At 41.1% G+C, this 25,180-nt stretch overlaps 3 protein-coding genes across 5 annotated transcripts; all 3 read left to right on the top strand.

Moving 5' to 3' along the window:
• The first annotated feature begins 1,182 nt into the window (after window positions 1-1,182).
• On the top strand, window positions 1,183-4,151 carry LOC115132676 (homeobox protein Hox-A11a-like). The gene is made up of 2 exons (XM_029665399.2): window positions 1,183-1,916; window positions 2,740-4,151. Exons 1-2 carry the CDS (start codon window positions 1,277-1,279, stop codon window positions 2,970-2,972), a joined length of 873 nt encoding a protein of 290 aa, XP_029521259.1. The 5' UTR covers window positions 1,183-1,276; the 3' UTR covers window positions 2,973-4,151.
• Window positions 4,152-4,984: 833 nt separating this feature from the next.
• LOC115131277 (homeobox protein Hox-A10-like) lies at window positions 4,985-11,225 on the top strand. Of its 2 annotated transcripts, XM_029662858.2 has the most exons (3): window positions 4,985-5,285; window positions 8,535-9,568; window positions 10,374-11,225. In XM_029662858.2, exons 2-3 carry the CDS (start codon window positions 8,671-8,673, stop codon window positions 10,646-10,648), a joined length of 1,173 nt encoding a protein of 390 aa, XP_029518718.2. In that variant the 5' UTR covers window positions 4,985-5,285; window positions 8,535-8,670; the 3' UTR covers window positions 10,649-11,225. The 2 variants fall into 2 exon arrangements, with proteins under 2 accessions (XP_029518718.2, XP_064876341.1); XM_065020269.1 differs by lacking the exon at window positions 4,985-5,285 and having other exon boundaries at window positions 8,381-9,568.
• Window positions 11,226-11,965: 740 nt separating this feature from the next.
• LOC115131273 (homeobox protein Hox-A9-like) lies at window positions 11,966-25,115 on the top strand. Of its 2 annotated transcripts, XM_065020268.1 has the most exons (3): window positions 11,966-15,677; window positions 23,624-23,765; window positions 24,961-25,115. In XM_065020268.1, the coding sequence occupies exons 1-3, from the start codon at window positions 15,119-15,121 to the stop codon at window positions 25,034-25,036; spliced, it is 777 nt and encodes a 258-aa protein (XP_064876340.1). In that variant the 5' UTR covers window positions 11,966-15,118; the 3' UTR covers window positions 25,037-25,115. The 2 variants fall into 2 exon arrangements, with proteins under 2 accessions (XP_064876340.1, XP_029518714.2); XM_029662854.2 differs by lacking the exons at window positions 23,624-23,765; window positions 24,961-25,115 and adding an exon at window positions 16,049-17,250.
• Window positions 25,116-25,180: the final 65 nt, after the last annotated feature.

Genomic DNA, 25,180 nt, shown 5'->3' with positions numbered 1-25,180 from the left:
CCTACTGCGCTCAAATATGAAGTATTGATCCGGTGCCTCCTCAGTTATCGCTGTCGTAAACAACATTGTGCAATATTGGCAACTTTTTTAAAAAAACCGCTTACAAAACCTCCGTCTTTTTTTATGTGGCGAAATGCAGGTGATGTACGGGTTTGGAGTATTTTAACAGCCAAGCGTCGATATGAGCTGTCTGTTGGTGTTGTCTAAGTGTTGCATGGCTAAAATGTCTGTTTGGTCGTCGCGTCGCTGACACCTGACCGGAGGCAGGGCCAAACATCAAGGCTTACTTGAACATGACCCTGATTGACAAATGTTGCCGTGAAGCCAAACGGTCATGATATAATGTTGTAAATTATGAGCACACACCTCAGTCACAAACATCAAACATCGCATGGAAATATGTAATTTTTCTGTCTTTGTTTTTGCAAAAGCATAATCAATAGTCTTAGATTTTACTATTGAATGAAATGTTTAGAGGATACAGATATTGTTGGCAAGCCTCAAATGTGTAATATTTCCAAAGACATCTTCAAACCCTCAGGGATATCATAAAGCTTACAAGACGCATGGATCCAGTACCCCCCCCCCCCCCAGATTAGATGTCGAAAGGCGCATAGCATATGTGAAATTGATATTGAATCAGGTTAGTTATTCGATAGAAATATGTCACTTCCCTACATTTTAACAACCAATGCAATTATAGTTTTCCCTCTGACTTGCTGCATGTAAGGGAATTCATTTTAGACCGACATGGCGATAAACCACCAATGTCAAGCTTCAGGACAACTAGCAGTATGTCTCTCTCACTCACTCACTCACTCACTCACACACTCATTCACTGAATAAGTCCTCACTATCCATGATGCTCGCGCACGCGCGTGCACACACCCGCACATACACCCTCTCTCATAGCACACACACCCTCGACCCTCTCTCCCTCACTCTCTCAATTCAATTCAATGGGCTTTATTGGCATGGGAAACATGTTTACATTGCCAAAGCAAGTGAAATAGACAATATACAAAAGCTAAATAAAAAAATAAACCGTTAACTCTCTCTCTCTCTCGCACACGCACAGGAAATCTGTCCATTTCTGCAGTTGGTCACGTGACCCACGCCTCCCCGGAATGGATGGAGTTGGCTCTCCACGTCAGCTTACGTCTCAAAATTTCTGCCTAGCGAACCAGCTTCAAAGAGGCACGAGCCAGGGCGCTCCAGAGCCATGTTAAGGGCGGCTATAGAGGCATGACCCAGATTGTGGTAGAGTGAAGGAATTATGGATTTTGACGAGCTGGTCCCTGTCGGTTCGAACATGTATTTGCCCAGTTGCACCTACTACGTCTCCGCGGGGGCAGACTTCTCCGGTCTACCCTCATTTTTGTCCCAGACCCCGTCTACTCGCCCCATAACATATTCGTACTCCTCTAACCTGCCGCAAGTCCAGCCTGTGAGAGAGGTGACGTTCAGGGACTATGCTGCAATTGACGCGTCTGGTAAATGGACACATCGGGGGAACCTGCCGCAGTGCTACCCCACCACGGAGGACATGGTTCACCGGGACTGTCTTTCGTCGCAGCCCACCATGGGGGAAATGTTTGCCAAAAACAACCCTGCCTCGTACCACCACCACTCCGGCGCGGGTTCTGCAGCGTCCAATTTCTACGGAAACGTTGGCAGGAATGGGGTGCTGCCCCAAGCTTTCGACCAGTTTTTCGAGACAGCATATGGCAACGCCTCGGAAACGCCGTCGTCTAACGACTATTCAGGGAACACAACGGCCACGAAACAAACAAACTCCGTGGCAGAGCACGCTCCACCGTGCCGGGATACTGAGGGGAAGGAGCCACGCGAGGAGACCAGCAGTCCAGAGTCCTCTTCCGGCAACAATGAGGAGAAATCGAGCAGCAGCAGCAGCAGTACGTATTAAGTCAGCACCCTGGTTATGAGAGAAAGTTTGCAATCTAGCGCGCTGCTGTTAAATTCTTTATATGGTGTTTTATAAGCTTATAAGGTTTATAGAGGGCCTGTAGATTTCCCCAACAAAACTTTGTTATAAACTTCAGGATCACGTGCTTGGAATTGAAATTGGCCGTGAAAGAAATCAGAACTAGTGATTTTTCTTAACACTCCCTAAAGTTTTTTAAAAGCACGTAGTTATTACTGTGAATTGTAACGTAGACCTAATATTCCCGGCCATACATTAATCATAAATGTAGCCTAGTTTCACGGTTTCTTAGCATTAAAAGAGCACTTACTTGCGTGTAATGAGGGGATGCCTCTGGTTTAGGGGTTAGCACATAGGAGATCGTGCGTTAACGCAGTCTGGCAGTGTGTGTGTTGCACTAGTATGCTATTTGTCATGTTCCTGATGTGAGAAATCAAATGTAATCTATTGATGTGGTATTACTGTTGATATTATTTTATGATGAATTACATTTCGTCTATAGCCTTACATGCACGCTGAAAACAGTTATCATGTATAGCATATGCAGTGTTCGTATCCACAACACTGCATATGCTATTTAATGGCTTCATATTGTAATTGAAATGACTGCATAAATAATATATAGAAATTAAGAGGCAATAACAATATATTTCGTCGTATTGATTTGGACCACATGCGTAATTATAGACTACCCCAAAGCCTATAACAATGCCTATAAATCCTAGAGCATAGTCATGGATAATATGAGCTATTTGTATATTTTGGTGACCGCCATTCTCTTCTCTCCTCTCTAGGTGGACAGAGGACTCGTAAAAAAAGATGTCCTTATACAAAATATCAGATCCGAGAACTGGAGAGGGAGTTCTTTTTCAGTGTGTATATCAACAAAGAGAAGAGACTGCAGCTCTCTCGTATGCTGAACCTCACCGACCGCCAAGTGAAAATCTGGTTTCAGAACCGAAGAATGAAGGAAAAGAAATTAAGCAGGGACAGATTACATTATTACACCACGAACCCGCTGCTTTAGGAGTGACTTGCCATATGCGTTTACAGACTTATTGACTCGCTGTGGTCTCTTATCCCTGACGTTTGTTGCAGCAGTAGCAACAACACAACAACAACAATGTCTGCAGCTGCAACACGATGCTCAACTGTTAATTTCAAGTTCGAGGACAGGTAGCAGAATCTCTCCTGATTTCCAACAGTTTGAGAACGAGCATGATTTAAGTTGACACACTGACGGCATTTTGGCCATCAGACTTTGTTTAAAAAAAATATTTCTGCGGATTTTGTCCTCACCAAGACTATGTTTCTTATGTATCCTAATAATATTGTGCCACAATAGGTCTATTGCCTTCATTTTCGCCTCACGGCGCGGACAGCCTTACCAGTCTAACAATGACTGAGTCGGGTTCATTTTGTAATAGAAAAGCCTCTGGTAAATGAAGTTTTCTGTTAGTAAAATCGTACGAGTGGTGACGTGGTATAGATTTTTTGTTGGCAGACAACATGTGCTGTTGTGCTTTTCATAAATGAGGCTATGACTTTAATTCATTAATTGGTGTGACCAAATAATGAGACTTGGAAGTGCGCGATTGTACATTGTCTCTGTTCGTAAGGTTGTTTATTTTGCAGCCACTGATTTTCTATCACTTTTAAATACCAGCTGCGAAGCTCTATCAGCAAAATAATAAGGACCCGGTGTTAAATGGTGTTGACCCCAAACCGTGACTAGGCCATTGTAATAGTTACAACACATGTAGTAACATCTGTTTATATTTTGTATACTTGATTACCACACCTAATTTGGCTTTGAATTTGATGTTAATGCACGGACAAACCCAATGAGGAGAATATTAACCCTATACAGACAGAACCTGATATAAGCTTGTTCAGCCTCATTGTACCCTACGAATTGTTGCATTGCGACACGCCTGTTGTTAATATAGGTAATGTACGCAACAAGGCCGCAGTCTTTCGATACCCAGATTCAGCCAATATGCATCCAGGTTTTGTTCAAATAGGACGAAATATTTGTTTCTATTATTCACAGGTCTTCTTGTTTTCTGTTGCAGTAACATGAACGTGAAAAGCGTTTTGAAATATATTGTCAGGGACATAATCTTGGATCAACTGCTTGGTATGCCCCAAATATTCTGTATTATCCTATATTTCGAAATTAAAAATGAAAAGATTTTTGAAGGAATGTACAAATGTGACTGGTTATTTTACTCAGACTGGAAACTATTTTGAAAGTTGTTTTACCTTCACACAGGCCTTTTACGCACAACTCTTAACATTTTAAGCACAAAGAAATAAGACTAAATGCTATTTAAATATTTCAAACTGAGAGTTACTTACTCGAATGTGAAACCTTATTCGTGGAAACGATATTTGTGTGAGCGATTGATCACTATCAATCGTAAATATTGATATGCACCTAAACGTTAGGCTACTATTTCTTATGTGTGTCAGGTTGTATTTTCTAATGACCTTTGCTCATTGCAATTGTATAGGGTGACATGCACATCTAGGCACTAATCGTTTTGAACTCACTGACGTATAGGCTACGATCATTCAGGCGTATCATTCAATGGAGTTCATTTATTGGCTTTGAACTTTGAATATGTTTGTCTCAATTACCCACAACACTGTGGTAAACATCTCCTTTTCATTCACCTACATGTGTCTCTCATGGATTGGATTAAAATCATCCCTTCTTCCACAACATCCTCCTAAGCGAGCATCGCGATATTTGCTGTTATTATCACTCTGTTTATGAGCGCCAGCCGCAGCGCAATGGCGTTCATATATGACAGTCAAAAGGGCCATAAACGCAGGGAGAGAGAGGCTGAAGTTTATGGTTGCCTCTCTCCGGCCTTACCTCGCCTGGCGCATCCTTTACTGCGCGCTGGAATTCCGTCCCTAATTACTGGACATCCTCCCCGTTGCCGCAGCAACGCGGCCATAAAATCTGTCTCAGAGTCTGGAGCATTTGTACAGTTGGAGTGCAGTGCAATAAACCGTCTGAGACCCAAGGTTATCAATTCTTTTACAAAGGAGGCGAGAGCGAAGACAGGGGAGAGGACGGATAGGAAAAGCCTCTGCTCACTGGCCGTTTCGACTTCATTTGAGAAGGTTTTTCCCCCTTCGCAGGTTGTCCTCCTTGGATCAGAGTAGCGGCCATGGGGCTTGTGCTCATTTGGAGACGCTTCTTCCTGCCACAGTGCGGCGCTGTTGAGATCAATGTCATTGTCGTAGATATTTTTGTCTGCAAGAACTCGAAACCAGCACAAGAAACCTTCAAGATTCTCGAGGGATACAATACCTTGCAATGCAGGTACATTTTCTCAAACAAAGAACAAAGCCTCATACTATGTGAGAGAGCTGGCTGTTCCTCTTTTCAGAAGTAGATTATTTGAACAGTTTATTTAAGTACAACTGTATTGTAACGTTTCTTTCCTTTAGCTGTTTTGATCATTAGGTTGCACATTCAATATGGTGGTCAGCAGTAGAGCATGATTGGCAGTATAATTGTAGAGGGCCTAGGTAAGATATTACATGTACACGTGCTCTGCTACATTTGTTAGGCTTGTATATTTTACATGCATAAGCATGGCCCAGAAATATATCGCAAAATATCTGTCCCAAATATCCAATAGAACAGGCCTACTTTAAGATATCAAGGTTATTACAGGCTGAAAGTATTTGTTCACAATCATGGAAAGAGGGGAGTGAATGTCTTATCTAAAGTAGTTCATCATTATCTATTCATTTCAGTGTTTTATATAAAACATTTTTTTTAATGCTCTGGATTAGTTGGCCCTTCTAAATCACCACTCTCACTGGGCTTTTTGGAACCAATCTGCATCTGGTGTCCTTCCAGAAGGCATTACTCTCTGGGTCGTGACAAAAGTATAAATGATGTGATTGAAAAAGTAGGTTTGATTGTGATACGCCAGAAACGTGTGTTCCTTTCCTTCCTGTTCTAGACGCTAGAGAGGGGGATATTCGGTATCATTCCAAGGCGCGGATGGGGTTCGCCACGGCTCTTGAATGCGCGTGGACACCCCTCTACTACTCCTTTGTCTCTCATGAAAAATAAATGCTTCCGCTGGATGTAATAAAACTCTGCATTATTGTTCATAACTGCACTCGCGACGAACATGATCCGTCCGAAACGGCCTCCCCGGCCACCATCATATGAGGTTGATCAAAGCGTTGTTCAGAGTAAACTGTTTTAGGGGAAATGATAGCTGGACAGCTGTGAAATGAAGATTTAATAGCCGCAATTAGGCTAATAACTGTAACACGGAGATATAACTGATAGGCCTAGGTTACACGTCGATACAGCAGCATAGGGTGTGTGTGCTGACTACAACTGTTTCAAAGCTGCATGTGCACAGAATTAATTAACGTCAACATTATTAAGTATTGAATTTCGAATGGCTGATATTTTATAAGATCATATATATATATATTTGCTGATGGTGTTTTTGCTGATTTGTCTGGTAGTTAAGTTCACTCGTAATGGAATGCACAATTCACTGTTCAGTTTATAGAACAGGCAAATAATGTTAGCTGCACGGATCCCCCTCCTCATATGTACAGTATATATAGTCAACCCCAGTTATGCACCATATAAACCTTTTCGTTCCTTATACTTTAGAATTGATAGAACTATTACCCGTCTCACTTCTATGTTTAATTGGGAGACATAATGAATAAGATGTCATTTTTCGTGACAGCAATGTTGTTGTTTTTTACCATCGAACTATTATCCCACTAGACCTAAACCACAACTAGAAGCCTATAGTAACGATGCAGAAATGGCTTTTAGGTCTACACTTAAGGCCACGTTTGTGTTTTGGGAGGTTAAATCACCATGTTTACTTACTTGCTCAGGTTATTCCCATTGTCTCGTTGGGGTATTATAGGGCCTCAACTGGTCTCCCTCCATTTGGATGCGTCCATTCATCTCTCTCTCTCCAGGTTGAAGTTAATCTGGCCCGGTTTTGACCATTACCCGTGCCAGGTGGCTTGTGGACCTCCTGCTCTGTTTTCACTCTGCGGTGTCCATCTCAATGCAAAATTGAGAAAAATGTATTGTTATTGTTGAAACAGCATGTCAATTAGATGTCCACAAATGTATGTTATACGGGTGGTGAATTGTGTGAATAAAAAAAGCGTAGGTTTATATAGGACATGGCACACCTTTATATTTGATGAACGCATAATGATTATCTGCATCCATAGTTTTCTTTTACAATGCCTTTGTAACACGCGATTAGGCATCGAGGCTACACATAGGCCTATTTGTAACCAAAAACATCAGTTGGCGTTACTGCATCATCCTTCGACGCTAAATTGACAATGATTTAGCTTTAACCAGACTCCCCAAAATCATCTAGTGCTGCTATTTGGCCGGATATACAGTCTGTTTTGATGTCCCTATATGTATATCTTATATAATAAATAGATCTAGAAGAAACGAATCATTTGAACACGGAGAAAATTGCTGTATGTAAAGCATATAATGTTCCTGCCAATTAGGCCTAATGCCTTCATCGGTGTTTTATCTCTCTACAATTCATTTACTTGTCAATTAGACCTACGCAGTGATCTATTTTACATTATATCACTGTAAAAGAACGCGTAGCCGTCTTGTTACGCCCTGTTTACGGTACCTGTTTAAACCTGAAGGGAACCTTAATGTTGGCTTACAGTTGTCACTTACAGTTCGGGAGGATTGTCGACACTGTGTGCGCATGAAAAGGTGTAGGCCATAGGCGCGAATAACTTGCGAAGTGGTTGTTTATTTGATTTGGTTTAATATGAACTAATGTGCTGGTTTTACTTTTCCAACGTTCATTTTAAATTAGCTATATAAGGAGTACATGTAACCTTGTTGTATCTAGTCTAGTATCGATTAAACAGCATCTGAGGGCTGTTAAACCTTGTAAACCTCTCATTTTAGTCCAGGAAGAACGCATAGCCTTATCTGCAGTTGATGGATGTAACACTTGAAGTCTCTAAACTTTTGCAAAGTCATCTTTAAAGGTCACTAACCTACAGTGTAAAATAGGGTTTCAAATACTTTTTGTAATTTTTATTTCATATTAATTGTGTTATAATGATGAGGTGAACACGTCATTATTTAGTAGCTTATATAGGCTTTCCTTTATTGGTCCTGTTGTTGCGTCTGTTTTTAAAACGAATATGGTTTCCATTTAGTCTTCTTGTGTGATATATACGCATATAAAGTATCAACTACAGGGAGCCACAGGGCTTAAGACAAATTAATCATTTGATGAATTAAACCTTATGCTTATTTTATTTTACGCACAGTTCAAAATAATAAGGGATAAGACGTACTTCTCTTAATGCTGAAAACAGAATTGGTAGTTGATATGGAACATATGCTGCCGAACTCCCCTTTGCGCATGCATGGGTGCGCATAGACTACTTTTTATTTTCGAATGTTTGCATTCTGCACATATGGCCTCGCCCCGTCGGCGCTATGGTGGTGCATTAAAGCGAGATGAGAGAAACGCACTGATTGCTGTGCTTTCTCCTTTCTATTCCTCAGACCTTCGATGGCCCCGGCTGCTACGTGGTCGTGGATGGGGAGGGCCCTGCGTATCCGAGCCTTCCTATTGGCTCCAGAGTCTGCACAGCGGAGAGGGGGGTACATCTAATCATATCCAGCATGTTTTGCACAAGAAATGTCAGCCAGAAAGGGCTATCTTCTCCCCTCGCCAAAATACACTACAATAATGTCATGCTCGGACAGCCCCGCAGGAAACGCGTTTTTTGTGGATTCTCTGATCAGCGGTCGGACCGAGGGTGCAGGGGGACACTACTACCCGGGCAGCGGCGTGTGTCTGCCCCATAACACCGCCTCAGAGGTTCCTTACGGACTACAGAACTGTGGATACTTCCCTGGCATAGGCAAGCGGAGCAACGCAGGTCCGCAAAACATGATGTCTGCCGCGTCAGGCGCGTATATGTCAGGCATGGAGATGTGGATGGACGCGCAGAGGTCGTGCAGAATGGACCGAATGGACCAGCAACAAACTGTGGGTCCCCAGGTCGCGCCCTGCTCGTTCCCGCAGAGCATTAAGGAGGAGAGCGCGTACTGTCTCTATGAACCGCAGAAGTGCCCTAAAGCCTCCACAGCCGAAGACCTGACATACTCGAGGCTAACCACAACAGGCTCCGGTTCAGGCTCCTGTACAGTCACCGACGGCGGCGGTGGTGGGGGTACTGTACCCGTGCCTGGCTACTTCCGCTTGTCTCAGACGCACGCACGCTCTCATAAAGTTTACCACGGTGCCCAATCGAACCCCTCTCATTCTCACTTTGGCCTACACCCCCCTGCACCAACTCGTTTCCACACCTCGACACCCCAGCTGTCCTCAGCTTTAGCCTGCTCAGCCACGGCGGAGCACAGGAGGAGAGACACCGAGGAGGCTCTGTCCTCCGGTAACGCGCTCAAGCCCCAGCAGACGAACGCCCTGCTGGGGGACGAGGAGACGCGAGCGTCCTCCGAAGGGGAACCTTCCTCTCCCGAGGAAGCTGTGGTGGAGCTCGAGAAGGAAAAGTCAGTGAAAACGACTAAAGGTGAGCTGAGATCATTAAAAGGTGTTGTCACTCACTCTGCCACGGTTGGTTTTATTTCATACTGTATAGTGAAGCAGGTATGGCGACAAATACAAATATTATAACACTTGCCGAGAGACGGATTTCTGCTTTAGCATTCAGAGGTCATTTAGGTGTTTTTATTCAGGGATAATATATGGTCTATATGAGGCGACACCATGCTTTAGTTGAGAATATTTTAATGCCTTAATATCAAGCGGGCATGAAAGGTTTGGAAAAATAATAGAAGCAATTTAGTAAAAATGCTGTGGGGAAAAAAGCAATGTTATTATAAAAAAAATACAAGTAATTATTTGTTTCGGTTTAGGCTATAGGTTTATCATAGAGTTTCCATTATAGGCCCTTGTTTCTTTGGACAAAAAATACTTAACTGTCGCTCAAAATGTCTATTCACTATCTACTAAAAGCCTGTTTTTATTTTTGTCTGTTGATATTTGTTCTTATTTTAGTAGGTCTAAAATGATAGAAAATAAATCATAAAATATTTTTGAATTATTACCTGCACATGTTTTAAGTTCAAGCAAAGTACACAAGGCCGTTGAACCTTCCTTATGGAAAGGCCTATATCAACCCATTGACCTGCACAACACACACACACACACACACACACACACACACACACACACACACACACACACACACACACACACACACACACACACACACACACACACACACACACACACACACACACAGAAGCTTGCGCGCGGCCTATCTTACATCCCAAGCTGTCAGCCTAAAAGCATGTATCTACCATTTCCTTTAGGAGACTCAAAAAGTGAGAGCACCGCCAACTGGCTAACAGCAAAAAGCGGCCGGAAGAAACGTTGCCCATACACCAAGCACCAGACACTGGAGCTCGAGAAGGAGTTCCTCTTCAACATGTACCTGACTCGCGAGCGTCGCCTAGAGATCAGTAGGAGCGTGCACCTGACCGACAGGCAGGTCAAAATATGGTTCCAGAATCGCAGAATGAAACTGAAGAAAATGACCCGGGAAAACAGGATTCGGGAGCTCACGTCAAATTTCGGTTTTTCGTGATAACACTGAATGTTTTTAATAATAAGCTTTGTATTAAACGAGCTTTAGTTATAATGCAAGTTGAAAAGGGCACATATTTCTTAGGCCTACAGGCAAGCCTTTGCATCGTCCTGTATAGCTACTGGTAAAACGTGAATGTTATCGGTTGTTTCTTATTTCTTCATATTCTATCACATCTTGGAATAGGTGTCTTGGGTAAAATAATGGTTGACATTTTATCTAAATTGGAGCTACACATATAAATCACAATTGAGTTTTACAAATATATTGCATATATTGTGCAGTTTCTTTAAAATGTAGATTGCATGAAACAACATGATTCAGACTCCCCTTTTCCTGCATTTTGCAATGTGGATCACACAATGCCTATCTATCAACAGTGAGGGAATAAGATGAGTCGACCTATAAATGTATTGTTCCGATATATTATGATGAGTTGAGGATCATTTTGTTGTGTAGACTCGAACTAAGGGAAATGTACATGAGCAGTCTACATTGTGAAAATGTTTTTATTGTGTATAACATTATGTACATATGAGATTGTGTTTTGTGTATTGCGTAATAAATTATAAGTTCACATATACTGGATTAGTCTGTTTTTTGAAGTCAGTGTTTATACCTCTGTATTTTTCGCCATTTTTTTCTGTAATATAGTATAAGCATTTTGGAATCCCATTTGAAGTTGTACATTGCTTGGCTTTTGCCTGTCCGTTCAGAAATGTTTTAGGATCTGTGGAATAGCTCTCGGAAACTATTTACATATGACACCAGTTATAATATGTCTTGGCGGTATAGGCATAGGCCTATAACGCTGCAAGGCGGCATTTGTAGAGTTTTATGACTTGCTCGTATATGACGATTCTCGCTCTCCCCAAAGACTGATTTCAGTCGAGAGAGAGACGTTTAGCCGGAGAGGAAGCAATAGACAGTGGTCGAAAGTAATATTGCGTTTTGGCATTTTTGGACAAAGTCTTCCATTCATTTTGTGATTGGAATAGTGGAATAACTTCGATGAATGGGTAAGTCCATTTGTTGTTTGCGATTTGTGTTTTCTGGACTCAACATGTAAAAAGAAAGACAGTTTCCAGTGCAAGGATTTGATAATGAACATTAAAGAACATGGCACTTTCAATACAGGCTCGTTATGAACAGCATTGGTGTTTGAAATCGATATGAAAACCGAAGAAGACGTGGCGTTATGCATTGGCTGCTGTGCGTCTTGAGGCCTGGAGCGGACTGTGGAGTGGTTTAGGTAGTTTCATGTTGTTGGGATCTATTTTCTACCTCTACAACACGAAACTGTCTGAATTGGCCCAGTTTAATACATCGAAACTTCAGTCAACGTAGTCTGGGACACGTGCAATCTGATTGAATTGAGTGTTATTTGTTTTTACATAAATATATGAATAAACAATAGGACATTTCTTATTTCCTTTAGCTGTTGAGAAATACTTACTGTCGTGTATTTATCTTAACATATCGTCAGTAATATTTATACAAACTCCACTTGTTATTTTCGTCGTCAAATTAAGCTCCTGAATTGCCTGCGTCCTATATTTATCTTGGTAAAAGCTCAGCCATAGGCGAGTTGGACTTGGATTTAGCGTATAGATAAGCATGTTTTCTCTCACTCGTGAAGCAATGACGCCAGACAAGGCCTCGGTTACGACCACTGCATTGGAGTGGAAGGGGAAGTTGAGTGGGCAACAGCGACCTCAGCGGCGCGCCGGTGGGCAGTTGAACCGGATGCTTCCGCTGCGCAATACAGCCCGGACACAAAAGAGGGGAAGGGCTTTATGGCGATATTTAGATCCGCCAGACAAGCTGTTATCTGAGGGAAAAATAAGTGAATAACCCCTGCGGTATACTGGGTCCGTGTTAAACACACCCTGATTTAGTTTACAGCCTTAAAGTGCCATTGCATTCACTTGTGTGTCCTTTTTTTCTTTTGAAGGTTGCTGTCTGTGCTGTGTTTAAGTGCGCATGGCCTTTATTTATCCACTAGCCTCTTTATTTTGTTCTAATGTCTCTAATATATTTTCACCAAGCATTATCTGATTATGCACAGTGGTAGGCCCAATGCTTTCCAGGTAGATGAACGCCTATCTTTTCAGTTATTGGTGTGAGTTATACCGTTTTTTTTCAGTATGGGAAAACAGGCTGGAGTGGATTATTTAGCAGTAGTCAATCGCCTGTGGCCTGTAAGGTGTTGGCCTAGCTTTCAGTTTTATTCCACGGTAATAAATAGAACACGTCATTCTGTGGGCTATCCTATCACGGTTCTCTAAAGCTATGGTAGGGCAAGGTTCGAGAACATGTCTGGGAAGTGTTACAACGTGTTACGCCGACATTTCCTCTCTTCATACTAGTTCAGATTTTATCATCTTGTATCCAGACTTAGGTTTGCTGTTGGTTTGTATTGTATTTGTTTGTCCATTGTTGTTCGGTTTTTGAAAACGAGTTTTATTTCTGCTTTCAAATTTGATTAGAACGTGATCTATGTGTCTGAATGATGAAATAAACAACCCCATGTTTAAACTATCTATTAAATTATCTATTAATTTGATGTTTTTCTCTCGAGGTATTTCACACTTTCGGCTTCTGTACATTATGCTGTATTTGTTAGCGTATTATTTTCTACTTAATAGTGTATCATTTTTTCATTAGCCATAGTGGCTTCCATAATTGGCACTGTAGCCTATTGGCTGGTAGCCTATTTGTAATAGTGCTAATGGTAATTATGGTTAGGGGCCTGTGTTTTGGTTGATTATGTCATATGACCTGGATTTTAACAGAAGTGAGAAATGAGAAATTAGAATTAGAACAAAAATAAAAACAATTGTCTGAGGATGATGCTGGACCATCTGACATAAAAATAAAAGGGTCAAATTTGATAATATATATATATATATATATATATTTTACATAAAGGTTCAAATCCAGGTAAACCAAAACACGGTCTTAATAATGACAGTGGCCTCATAATAGGCGTATAGAACTTCTAGTAATACTCGGATGCAAACAATATGTGTAGGCTAATTCTTAGTAATATTGGTCAAGTATTTGTACTTGAAAAAGAAGCCAGCTCGACGTGCACTACTATGTGCATACTATTTTCTATGACGAATATCCATAATTGTCGCTTATTTTGTTGAATCTTAATTGTTTAAATATGCCACAATTAGTCCTATTTCCATGTAGGTTATTGATTGAATTAATATATTTTCTGTAATAGAACATTGCTGTTTAATTCCTCGGTTTAGTTTAATAACCAGAATGTAGGCTATCCTGGATATTCATGGCCATAGAATACAATATTATACTAGAACAGTAAAATGATTCTTTACATTTTTTTGTTTTTGTTTTAAGGCAGCAGTAAATACATTAACTTAACCGGGTAGACCTGCTACTATGCCAACACACATTTCTATTCTATTTAGACATTTGTTTTCTATAAAAAAAGAACTATACGAATTAAAACTTTTCCATATTTTGCTATTGAAAATAATATTACTTTTACTGAGAAATTATATATATATTTTTCCAAATAGGCAATATAATAACAATGTCATAGGATGTTGATGAAATAACACATTCAAGTAGTCAGATATTATTCTCAGCAGGCTTGTGGTTCTATTAATCTTATATTATATTAGGTTATTATTGTATAATACCAAACTAATAGCTTGCTATAGCACACCTTTGAAAGCTTATGTTTAATGGGGCGTGAACGTAAAAGCTTTTCATTTTGGAATGTTTCCTGACAATGAAAATATGAAAGGTTTGAACATGGAAAGCTACCCAGAGCATTAGTTGTAAGAAAGAATATCTGAATAATTGACGTTCCTTGGCGCCATAGAAATAATGCATTTTATGACATTTGGTATCGTTAATAAGCCCCAATATGGCGGCGTTATCCTGGTTATGTTCAGCTCCTGTATGTTTTGTTGTGAGTATTATTGGTAATGCTTATTACCCTGTAACATATGTGTAAATATACTCGTTAAATGTGTGTTTTGGGAGAATTATTTATTGGATTTGCTGACCTATACTAAGTGGACAGATACTTCCAATGGTATTTCAGTTTAGTCTACTCTCCCTTTCCATAGCCCTACATTTATATCAGCAGTAATTGTATAAAATAATAATAATTTGCTTTTAAAACTAGACATTGTTACGTTTTAAGACAGAGACCCGCGAGCATTTAATAGCCAAAGGGATTGATTTATCCTTTATTGTTCAGCCTTTATGATCACGTGCGCTCGTCACCCAATCGAATGGCAGTCTTGCTTCCCAACTATTAGTCGACTGTAGATCTTTGTGGTGCCAAGTTGCTATACTTGATTTCTTCAGATTGTTATTTTGTAAAAGTCGGGTTTAGTGCGTGTGTATGTGTGTGTGGTGTGTGTTGCACGCGTGTTTTTGTATGTATCTGTGTATGTGTGGGTACATGTGAAAGTCTCTTTTGTCATGTCGACATCTGGAACGTTGACTAGCTACTACGTCGACTCCCTCATCTTGCCGGAGAACGAGGAGCTGTCCGCGCCCAGATACACCTCCGGTCCGGGGGGGCTCCAGCATGCGAGGCAGCTCACCTCGCTTACCGATCACACCGAGCTTGGGCCCTGCACCTTCCCGACGAAAGCTCCGGTCTTCAGCCCGTCCTGGGGCCATGTATCGACCCAGTTTCCAGGTGCCGTGTCATCCGTGTACCACCACCCGTATGGGCATCACCAAGGCCCGGCTCCAGGCGACTTGGAGGGTCGCTACATGCAGTCCTGGCTGCTTGAGCCCATTTCAGGGTCCTTGCCCTTGACCGGAATACCAACGAGTCATCATTACGGGATCAAACCGGAGAGCCTGGGCGCACGTGTGGACAGCGCGCTGCCTGGATCCCATACCGCACTGCTCCTGTCCGACTTCACCAACCGGACAGTTGTGACAGCGTCCCCGGTGGACAAGAACACACTACCTGGCCAGACCGCAAACCTGAACGGGGAGATAGAGGAGAAACCGGCCCTCGATCCAAGTAAGTGCTGCTTCATCCTTTGACATTTGGTAATGCTATGTTCTGTAAAGCTGCGGGGATGCAGGTAGAAATGTGTGAGTAGCAGAGGGGGCGCGTGGTTGAAAATATGCCATTCGAGGCGTGCCATTTATCGGGACTTCCTCTCACCCGTTTCTATGTTTTGATACTATGTGTTTCAGATTTTAAACAGCAGCAACAGTCAGGTATAGGAGTGCATTGCTACTTTGGATTGCATTTACATTTTTATATCCATAATTGATTTCCAGGGCTTTTGTTATCAGCCTCGTCCCTTGTGGGTCATGTGGTTTTATTACATCTGGGCCAGCAGCACCGGGCTCACACCAGTCTCGTTTCGCACCCCCTCTCTCCAGATAACCCGGTATCTAACTGGCTCCACGCAAGCGCCACGAGAAAAAAGCGCTGTCCATACTCCAAGCACCAGATCCTCGAGCTGGAGAAAGAGTTCCTCTTTAACACGTACCTCACGCGGGACCGTAGGTTCGAGGTCGCGAGGCAGCTCAACCTTACCGAGAGACAGGTCAAAATCTGGTTTCAGAACCGCAGAATGAAGATGAAGAAATGTAATAAAGATTGTGGACCAAAAAATGATTTATAGTTACCTATGACTCATTGAACGAGAACGTAAAAAATATCACAAAAAAAGGGATATCTGTGAAAATACTGTCTTTTTTAGAAGTCGCCTTATTGTTTTATTCCAAACAGAAGCTGTTATGTGTCTTGTAAAAAGCATGTCCGGCTCTACTCGTCGGTTTGATGCAACTACCTTTATATTGCACAATTTAACAGTGCGCATAATTTGTTGTTATTGTTATTATGATGTTAATTAATTAAGGCCTCGGCTGCAAGTGTCATTGTGTAACACGAGTATTAGTAGGCCTGTTCTCTGTGCTCATTTGTGTATGGATGTTTGTAGCTATGTGTGTGTTCTCTGGTTTGTAGATATTTGTATTTCCGGTTCAACTGAATTTAGTTTTAAATGTGATTAAGTTTTTGTTGTTGTTGTCATTATTTCAGTTACTGGTAACGTTGATTCATGATCTAACGTTGGAGCGATAGACTAACGTCTGGCTGCTAACGTCTGGCTGCTAAGCTGCTAACGTCTGGCTGCTAAACGTGATGGTAGCATTTTGAAGGGGGTGCATGAGTATCAAAAGCCTTTTTAAAATGCATATAGGCCTATTGATACTATTCATAGAAGGTACATAACTACCTAGACGTCTCTCAACTACCTATAATTGCAAGACCTATAATTGCAAGAGCCTATTTCATTTTTACCTGACTCCGTTGTGAAGAAACATAACGCTTGTATAGGAAACTATGTCTGAATTTCAGGGAGTAACATTTAGAGGACATATTGGTTAGGAAGAGAGAGAGAGGACATTTTAAAAACACTGTAGGCTACGTAATGAATACCTCATGGTCTGGAGACGTTCGGATGTTCGGTTCTCAAATGTAATTTGTACTTTATTTATTGAATAAAACAAATTATATCTGCGAATGCAGCCACATTGAATTATTATCATTTGTTGTGCTTTTACATTTCACTGTAATCTAAGAATTAATTCAATAAATTATACAATTCTTAAATATATTGACAGTCAAATGTATTGCATCCTACCAAATGAATTGTGTAGCCTATACGCCAACACTTAGATTAATTTGCACTTATATTTTCTCTCCAACAAAATATTGGAATAATATTCTAATACAAAACTATTCATGGAGTAATGTAAACCAGGTAGTAATGACAGTCGACCATTTATTTCATTTTCCGTGAGGAAATTCGAGTCTTTGACTTTGAAATGTCAACGGCTTATCAAGTAATGTGAGCGCGCACTCGGCATTCTTTCTTCAACACCGCGCGCAAAACACACACGCACATACACACTGTATGTGTGTGTGTGTGGAGTTAATGAGGGGGGCTCTGCCTGAAGTCTCTGTATCAGGGTAAACAGGCAAGCCCCGAGCGTCGCTCGGTGCATGCAGCTCTGCTCTGTTCCGCGGGCCTTGGCAGAGGACATTGTTAGTTGTATACAGCCATAAAATACAATTACCACTATAACCGTTTATGGGGTGCAAAGCGCTGCAAGGCGAGAGGACACAACACAAGAAAGATGTTGAAATCTTCGACAGCTGGGGCCTGTGGGATATCTGTTCTTCAGCTATGATATGACACCACCGCTCAGTTAAGACCCCGTGCTTCTGGACACATCATGGCCGCCATGTTTTAAAACCTGCAATATGTGCAGGGAGAGAGGTCAAAGGTATTGAGCGTTCAACGAGGGGACTGTACTATATAGAATTTAGCTGTGGTGTTGGTAATCAAATTACAATCTATTTGATATGAACTTCTAGTTAGAATGAGTGGTTGAGGTGGACCTGCTTCCACAAGCCTTTGGCCTATAGGCCTAGAGTTCTCTTAAATCTGCGGTGTACCAAATAATAACAACAGTTGAAATTATAGAGACATGTGGAATAGGCTACAACTGGACCTTGGTAAAACTAAATAATTACAGAATCACAGAAACACCCTTCGTTTTTCAGACAACATCATTCACATAATGCATGCACATATATTTGAATATACACAGGCCTGTAGTCGTTGTATGGAGCCATATAGCGGTGTTGTGACGCGCTCGGCCTTGAGGACGCAGATGGACCCCAAACATCAAAGGCTGGGCCAGAGAAAGAGCAATAAAACGCCTGGCCTGCTATACTGTCTGGCATTCCACATTTAATGGCTTTATGGCCGTCCAGACACAATTAGGCCGTTTTCAGAACTCGGCACCCATTTGTTTTCTCTCTTTCTGTAGGACTGCAGCATGGACAAAAGGCCTAGCGGAAATGATCAGCTTTATTGGCGTTTCCCCGAATGTTGCTCGCCGGACTCATGGTCATCTCGAGCGCCCCTTTGTTTCTACCTGGCCTGGGAAACGTTCTCGCTCGGTTTCTCTGGTGGTAGCTAGTGTTCTGTTGACGTGCTGGAGGAACAGGAAGGGCAATAAAGCAACAGCATTCATTATATGAGGCAAGACCTAGTCTCAGTGTATATGAGGCCAACATGGGCATTTTAGATATACTATTCTCGATGCTAATCACTGGACCTCTAAATCTGCATTCCGTCTGGAAATAGTACCGCGCGCAATGAATGCCACAGTTCCTACATTAATCACATTCCTTTATGTGATTTTTTTCTCTCTATTTGGCCACTAAGCGGGTGGCTGTGATTGCAGTTCTGTGCGCATTGCACCTTTTCCACCCTGCAAGTTTGTGTAGTGACCAGAGGATGGCGCTGATGTTCCATAACAAGCCTCAGAATGGCCTCTTTTGAAATCTTTCCCTTTGTCATTACTCTCGCAGGAACATAACAGTTTAAGAGTGCAACAAAGTGATTTCACACCCTGCCTACGGTTTTACAATGCAAGTCTAATACCACGTTAAGGAATGTTTACGAATACAGTGCGCTCATCAGGAATACAACGTTTAGACATGTTTATGCCTAATATGTTGATGCATCCTTTTCCTGCATAATTTGCGTTCTATAACATTGTACTTCTAATTGCTCTTATGCAGATTATTTACGGCCTAGGAACAGTGGGTTAACTGCCTTGTTCAGAGGCAGAACGACAGATTTTTACGTTGTCCGTTCGGGGATTCAATCTTGCAACCAGTTATTAATCCAACGCTCTATCCTTTAGGCTACCTGCCGCCCCAATATTATTAGCTATTGTGGTCGTAAGCACATCCAGGGCAGTATTTAATAATATAAAGATTTATAAAAATAGACGAAATAGTAGGCCTTAATCTAGTTATACACAGCATGTTGTACATGGGTATCTTTACATTTTCTACACAAAGAAACCTAAAACTTTGATTTTCTACATATCAAATTAATTGACAATCTAGATAATTAAGTACATTTTACTGGGCAAATAACGTTGAGTGTTTGATTGTCTTCAAAGAAAACAGGCTTTTAGTAGGCCTAATTATTATAGTTAGAATGCGTTTATTTTTTATCTTTAGGTTAGGCCTATAGGAAAACTTAACATAGGTAGTGTTTAATAAACAGAATTATCATGCAATATCAACATATGATTCAGAGTACAAGATGCAATTACATTTTGTAAAGTCAGTGGAAAACTATTTTCCACTTTTTTCTGAAATATTATTCATATTCAACATTTGCAATATGGTCCAACACAAGTAGCTTTTGGTCTGATTTGCGTTCAATTTGCTTTCGTTGAATCCATTTAGGAGTACTATGATATGGCATATTGTAAAATGTGATCGGCTTTGCGTTTTGGAGTATGTTTGGTGATATTTAAATGTAGCCTAAGTGTCTATATGATCACTAACTCCACACACACAATTGCATTTTTTAGTGTTGATCCCTTCTGTGTTTATTTCCAGATAACATTAGAATATAAGAAAGAATATACATAAACTTGACCAAATTAGGCCATAGCATATTGCAGATAAAACATAATAAATTCAGAGTTAAAGAAAGAAAGCTAGATAACACAAACGTAGTAGATGTCTAAATGTAGGCCTACAAATAAATGCGGCTCGTTTTGAGTATTCAAATTTACTTACTTAATTTGCTTACCTAACTTTTATTTTTTTGATTAATCACTTGCTTCATCTAGCATTGGGTTAGCACTCAAAATCATTTTCTCTAATATTTCAATAACACTTGTACTCATTTTATATATAAGCAATAAGGCCCGAGGGTGTGTGTTATATGGCCAACATACCATGGCTCAGGGCTGTTCTTTAACCACGACTCAACACAGAGTGCCTGGACACATTGGCGATATACCACAAACCCCCGAGGTGCCTTATTGCTATTAAAAACTGTCTACCAACTTAATTAGAGCAGTACAAAGAAATGGTCTTTCAGCCAATCAGCATTAAGGGCTCGAACCAACCAGTTTATAATAGATTTTTGGAAACACGAGTTACACAACAACAGTAACTCAAATAGGAAACAATGTATAATGGTTACAATTGTAAATGGTATTATTTTAATCACAGTAATATACAATAAATTGTTGTAAAGTTGATTATGACAAGCAATCAAATGTAGCCCACCTATATTCTGACTATATGTTGAATGTATAAAAACAATTAACTATGTACATGCAGTGCTCTTTGTAGACTCTCACATATAGTTCCGTTTTAGCACCTAGACATGTAGGTATTTGATGGAATTGAAGAAAAGCTTTTAAAGAAATACACCATGCAGTTTTATATTCTTAGTTGTGTATAAATTACAGATGTTATGAGGGGGTGGGAGCGATGGTATTATGCTGTATTATGAAAAGTAAGGTATAACTGCAACAGGACAGCGGTTTTCTTTTGAACCAATGACATTGTATTTTGTGTCATTTCATATGTTCCCACAGTGTTTACTCTGTAGTCTGTGTGTGTTAATCCTACTCTGTAGTCTGTGTGTGTTAATCCTACTCTGTAGTCTGTGTGTGTTAATCCTACTCTGTAGTCTGTGTGTGTTAATCCTACTCTGTAGTCTGTGTGTGTTAATCCTACTCTGTAGCCTGTGTGTGTTAATTCTACTCTGTAGTCTGTGTGTGTTAATCCTACTCTGTAGCCTGTGTGTGTTAATCCTACTCTGCAGTCTGTGTTAATCCTACTCTGTAGTCTGTGTTAATCCTACTCTGTAGTCTGTGTGTGTTAATCCTACTCTGCAGTCTGTGTTAATCCTACTCTGTAGTCTGTGTGTGGTAATACTACTCTGTAGTCTGTGTGTGTTAATCCTACTCTGTAGTCTGTGTGTGTTAATCCTACTCTGTAGTCTGTGTGTGTTAATCCTACTCTGTAGCCTGTGTGTGTTAATCCTACTCTGTAGTCTGTGTGTGTTAATCCTACTCTGTAGTCTGTGTCTGTTAATCCTACTCTGTAGTCTGTGTGTGTTAATCCTACTCTGCAGTCTGTGTTAATCCTACTCTGTAGTCTGTGTTAATCCTACTCTGTAGTCTGTGTGTGTTAATCCTACTCTGCAGTCTGTGTTAATCCTACTCTGTAGTCTGTGTGTGGTAATACTACTCTGTAGTCTGTGTGTGTTAATCCTACTCTGTAGTCTGTGTGTGTTAATCCTACTCTGTAGTCTGTGTGTGTTAATCCTACTCTGTAGTCTGTGTTAATCCTACTCTGTAGTCTGTGTGTGTTAATTCTACTATGTAGTCTGTGTTAATCCTACTCTGTAGTCTGTGTGTGTTAATCCTACTCTGTAGTCTGTGTGTGTTAATGCTACTCCGTAGCCTGTGTGTGTTAATTCTACTCTGTAGTCTGTGTGTGTTAATCCTACTCTGTAGTCTGTGTGTGTTAATCCTACTCTGTAGCCTGTGTGTGTTAATTCTACTCTGTAGTCTGTGTGTGTTAATCCTACTCTGTAGTCTGTGTGTGTTAATTCTACTCTGTAGTCTGTGTGTGTTAATCCTACTCTATAGCCTGTGTGTGTTAATCCTACTCTGTAGTCTGTGTGTGTTAATCCTACTCTGCAGTCTGTGTTAATCCTACTCTGTAGTCTGTGTTAATCCTACTCTGTAGTCTGTGTGTGTTAATCCTACTCTGTAGTCTGTGTTAATCCTACTCTGTAGTCTGTGTTAATCCTACTCTGTAGTCTGTGTGTGTTAATCCTACTCTGTAGTCTGTGTTAATCCTACTCTGTAGTCTGTGTTAATCCTACTCTGTAGTCTGTGTGTGTTAATTCTACTATGTAGTCTGTGTTAATCCTACTCTGTAGTCTGTGTGTGTTAATCCTACTCTGTAGTCTGTGTGTGTTAATCCTACTCTGTAGCCTGTGTGTGTTAATTCTACTCTGTAGTCTGTGTGTGTTAATCCTACTCTGTAGCCTGTGTGTGTTAATTCTACTCTGTAGTCTGTGTGTGTTAATTCTACTATGTAGTCTGTGTTAATCCTACTCTGTAGTCTGTGTGTGTTAATCCTACTCTGTAGTCTGTGTGTGTTAATCCTACTCTGTAGCCTGTGTGTGTTAATCCTACTCTGTAGCCTGTGTGTGTTAATCCTACTCTGTAGTCTGTGTGTGTTAATTCTACTATGTAGTCTGTGTTAATCCTACTCTGTAGTCTGTGTGTGTTAATCCTACTCTGTAGTCTGTGTGTGTTAATCCTACTCTGTAGTCTGTGTTAATCCTACTCTGTAGTCTGTGTGTGTTAATCCTACTCTGTAGTCTGTGTGTGTTAATCCTACTCTGTAGCCTGTGTGTGTTAATCCTACTCTGTAGTCTGTGTGTGTGTTAATTCTACTCTGCAGTCTGTGTTAACCCTACTCTGTAGCCTGTGTGTGTTAATTCTACTCTGTAGTCTGTGTGTGTTAATCCTACTCTGTAGTCTGTGTGTGTTAATTCTACTCTGTAGTCTGTGTGTGTTAATTCTACTCTGTAGTCTGTGTGTGTTAACCCTACTCTGTAGCCTGTGTGTGTTAATTCTACTCTGTAGTCTGTGTGTGTTAATCCTACTCTGTAGTCTGTGTGTGTTAATTCTACTCTGTAGTCTGTGCACCATAATGATATTTCTGGCTCTGCTGGAGATTGGCTACAGCGGTCACAGGGCTGGATCACGTGGTTTGGTGTAAATCTAGGGTGTATTGCTGTCATTTATCACACTACCTCGTAAAAACGACACTGAAGATTCTGACCCAACAAATCACAAGGAAAAACTATGAGCTCTTATTATGTGGATGGTATTTTTAGCAAATATACGGCGACCGGTTCTTTCTTCCCAAATGCCGACCGGGGTTCGTGCGCTCTTCGACCCAGTGGAGAAGGACCCGCATCTGTTCACAGTGCCGCAGCCCCTGCCTTCCCAACGTCCTTGTCCGGACTTTACAACGTCAACAATGCTATTTACCAGAGCCCCCCGATGTTTACTCCTGCTTATGACCAGGGGCCGGACGTGCACAGTCTGCACTGCAGCTCTTTCGACCAGAGCCGTCTGTTCGGGGACAGCTGCATCCAGCCGGTGCCGGGTCCACTCACCTCGCCAGAGGACAAACACTACCGGATGTACCCCTGGATGAGAACATCAGGTATGATCTTACATGGGACAACTTACCGTTGTCTTAATTAATGGTGCAATTAATTCCGTGAAGCCATTGGTATTGCATGGAAATAATCAGATTTTTTTAAATTCATTAGTTGTGTGACCACAAATTCATTATCCCTCCGCTTCTGTAGTGTTCATCGTGCAGGGACATTGCCGCTGTTTTTGTTGTTGTTGCTCTTCTAAGGTATGTGGCAGTAAAATACCAGGCTATAAATTGTAGTGTAAATCATTGCTCGTGCGCTCTGCAGTTCGCCCTTTTGATTGGGCTCAGAATGGCAGTTGTGATTAACTTAATCAGTTTCAGGAACCTATTTGTACACAGGGATATAACTAAACTATAGTGGTGGCTGTAAACAATATCAGTAGAGACCAGTCGGAGCAGTGTTATTGATACTAGTGTCTGATTAGTACGGAATTGGTAGGCAGGACAGTGTCTAATAAAGACCATTGAAATAGCAATAGTAATTGCTTATGGGCTGTGGGTATGACCTAGTAACGGTGGACTAACACATGCTTCTAATTGGAGAGGCATGCAGTGCATTAGCAATAGGCTACAGGCTAGAATCCCAGCTGGAACATTTGTAACGGACGGAAGTCTGAGCCAAAACAGCACTGACAGTCCGAAAACATTTTGAGAAAGAAATCTTAGCAAAAATGGCACAGAATTACAGACTGTGGCACGTTTTTTAAATTATTTTATTTTCTATAGAAAAAAATCCAAGAATCCAAGATCACATAATTGTCATGTGTGTCATTATCCGTATCAAGTTATTATCGGAGTTATTACATATGGCATGCTTGTGTAGAACATGGTTTTAGAGCAATTTGCAGGATTTTTTATTCGTGGGCCTAGTGGGAAAATGCTATGTACAAATGTAGGATCTTAATTTGAGCCAGTTTCCAACAACATGAAAATAATCCTGCAGCAACAGGAAATGTGAATTATTATGTGGATTATAGTAAATGAACATTTCTTGTAGGGCTTTATGCATTTTTCGTTAGGGCAAATCAAAGCCTGGCATTTTAAAGTGGAAATGAGCAACTTTAGAAGCCTTTTAAAATCTCAAATACTCTAGGAGTTTCAATTTCCTGCTGCGTAGGAAAATTCTCAACAACAAAAGAGTGATCAAATTAAGATCCTGCATCTGTACATCGATTAAAACCATTCTTTCTTTCAGATCCAAACAGAAAGCGTGGACGTCAGACGTACTCCCGGTACCAGACACTGGAGCTGGAGAAAGAATTCCACTTTAACCGGTACCTGAACCGCCGGAGGCGCGTGGAGATAGCACACGCGCTCTGCCTGACTGAGCGCCAGATCAAAATCTGGTTCCAGAACCGGAGGATGAAGTGGAAGAAAGATCACAAGGACGAGTCTTCGAGCTCAAACCTCAGTAC

The sequence above is a fragment of the Oncorhynchus nerka genome, linkage group LG7 (assembly GCF_034236695.1).
Source record: "Oncorhynchus nerka isolate Pitt River linkage group LG7, Oner_Uvic_2.0, whole genome shotgun sequence".
NCBI classification, from domain to species: domain Eukaryota; kingdom Metazoa; phylum Chordata; class Actinopteri; order Salmoniformes; family Salmonidae; genus Oncorhynchus; species Oncorhynchus nerka.
The sequence above is the reverse complement of the archived record's forward strand: the minus strand, read 5'-3'. Positions and strand labels throughout refer to the sequence as shown.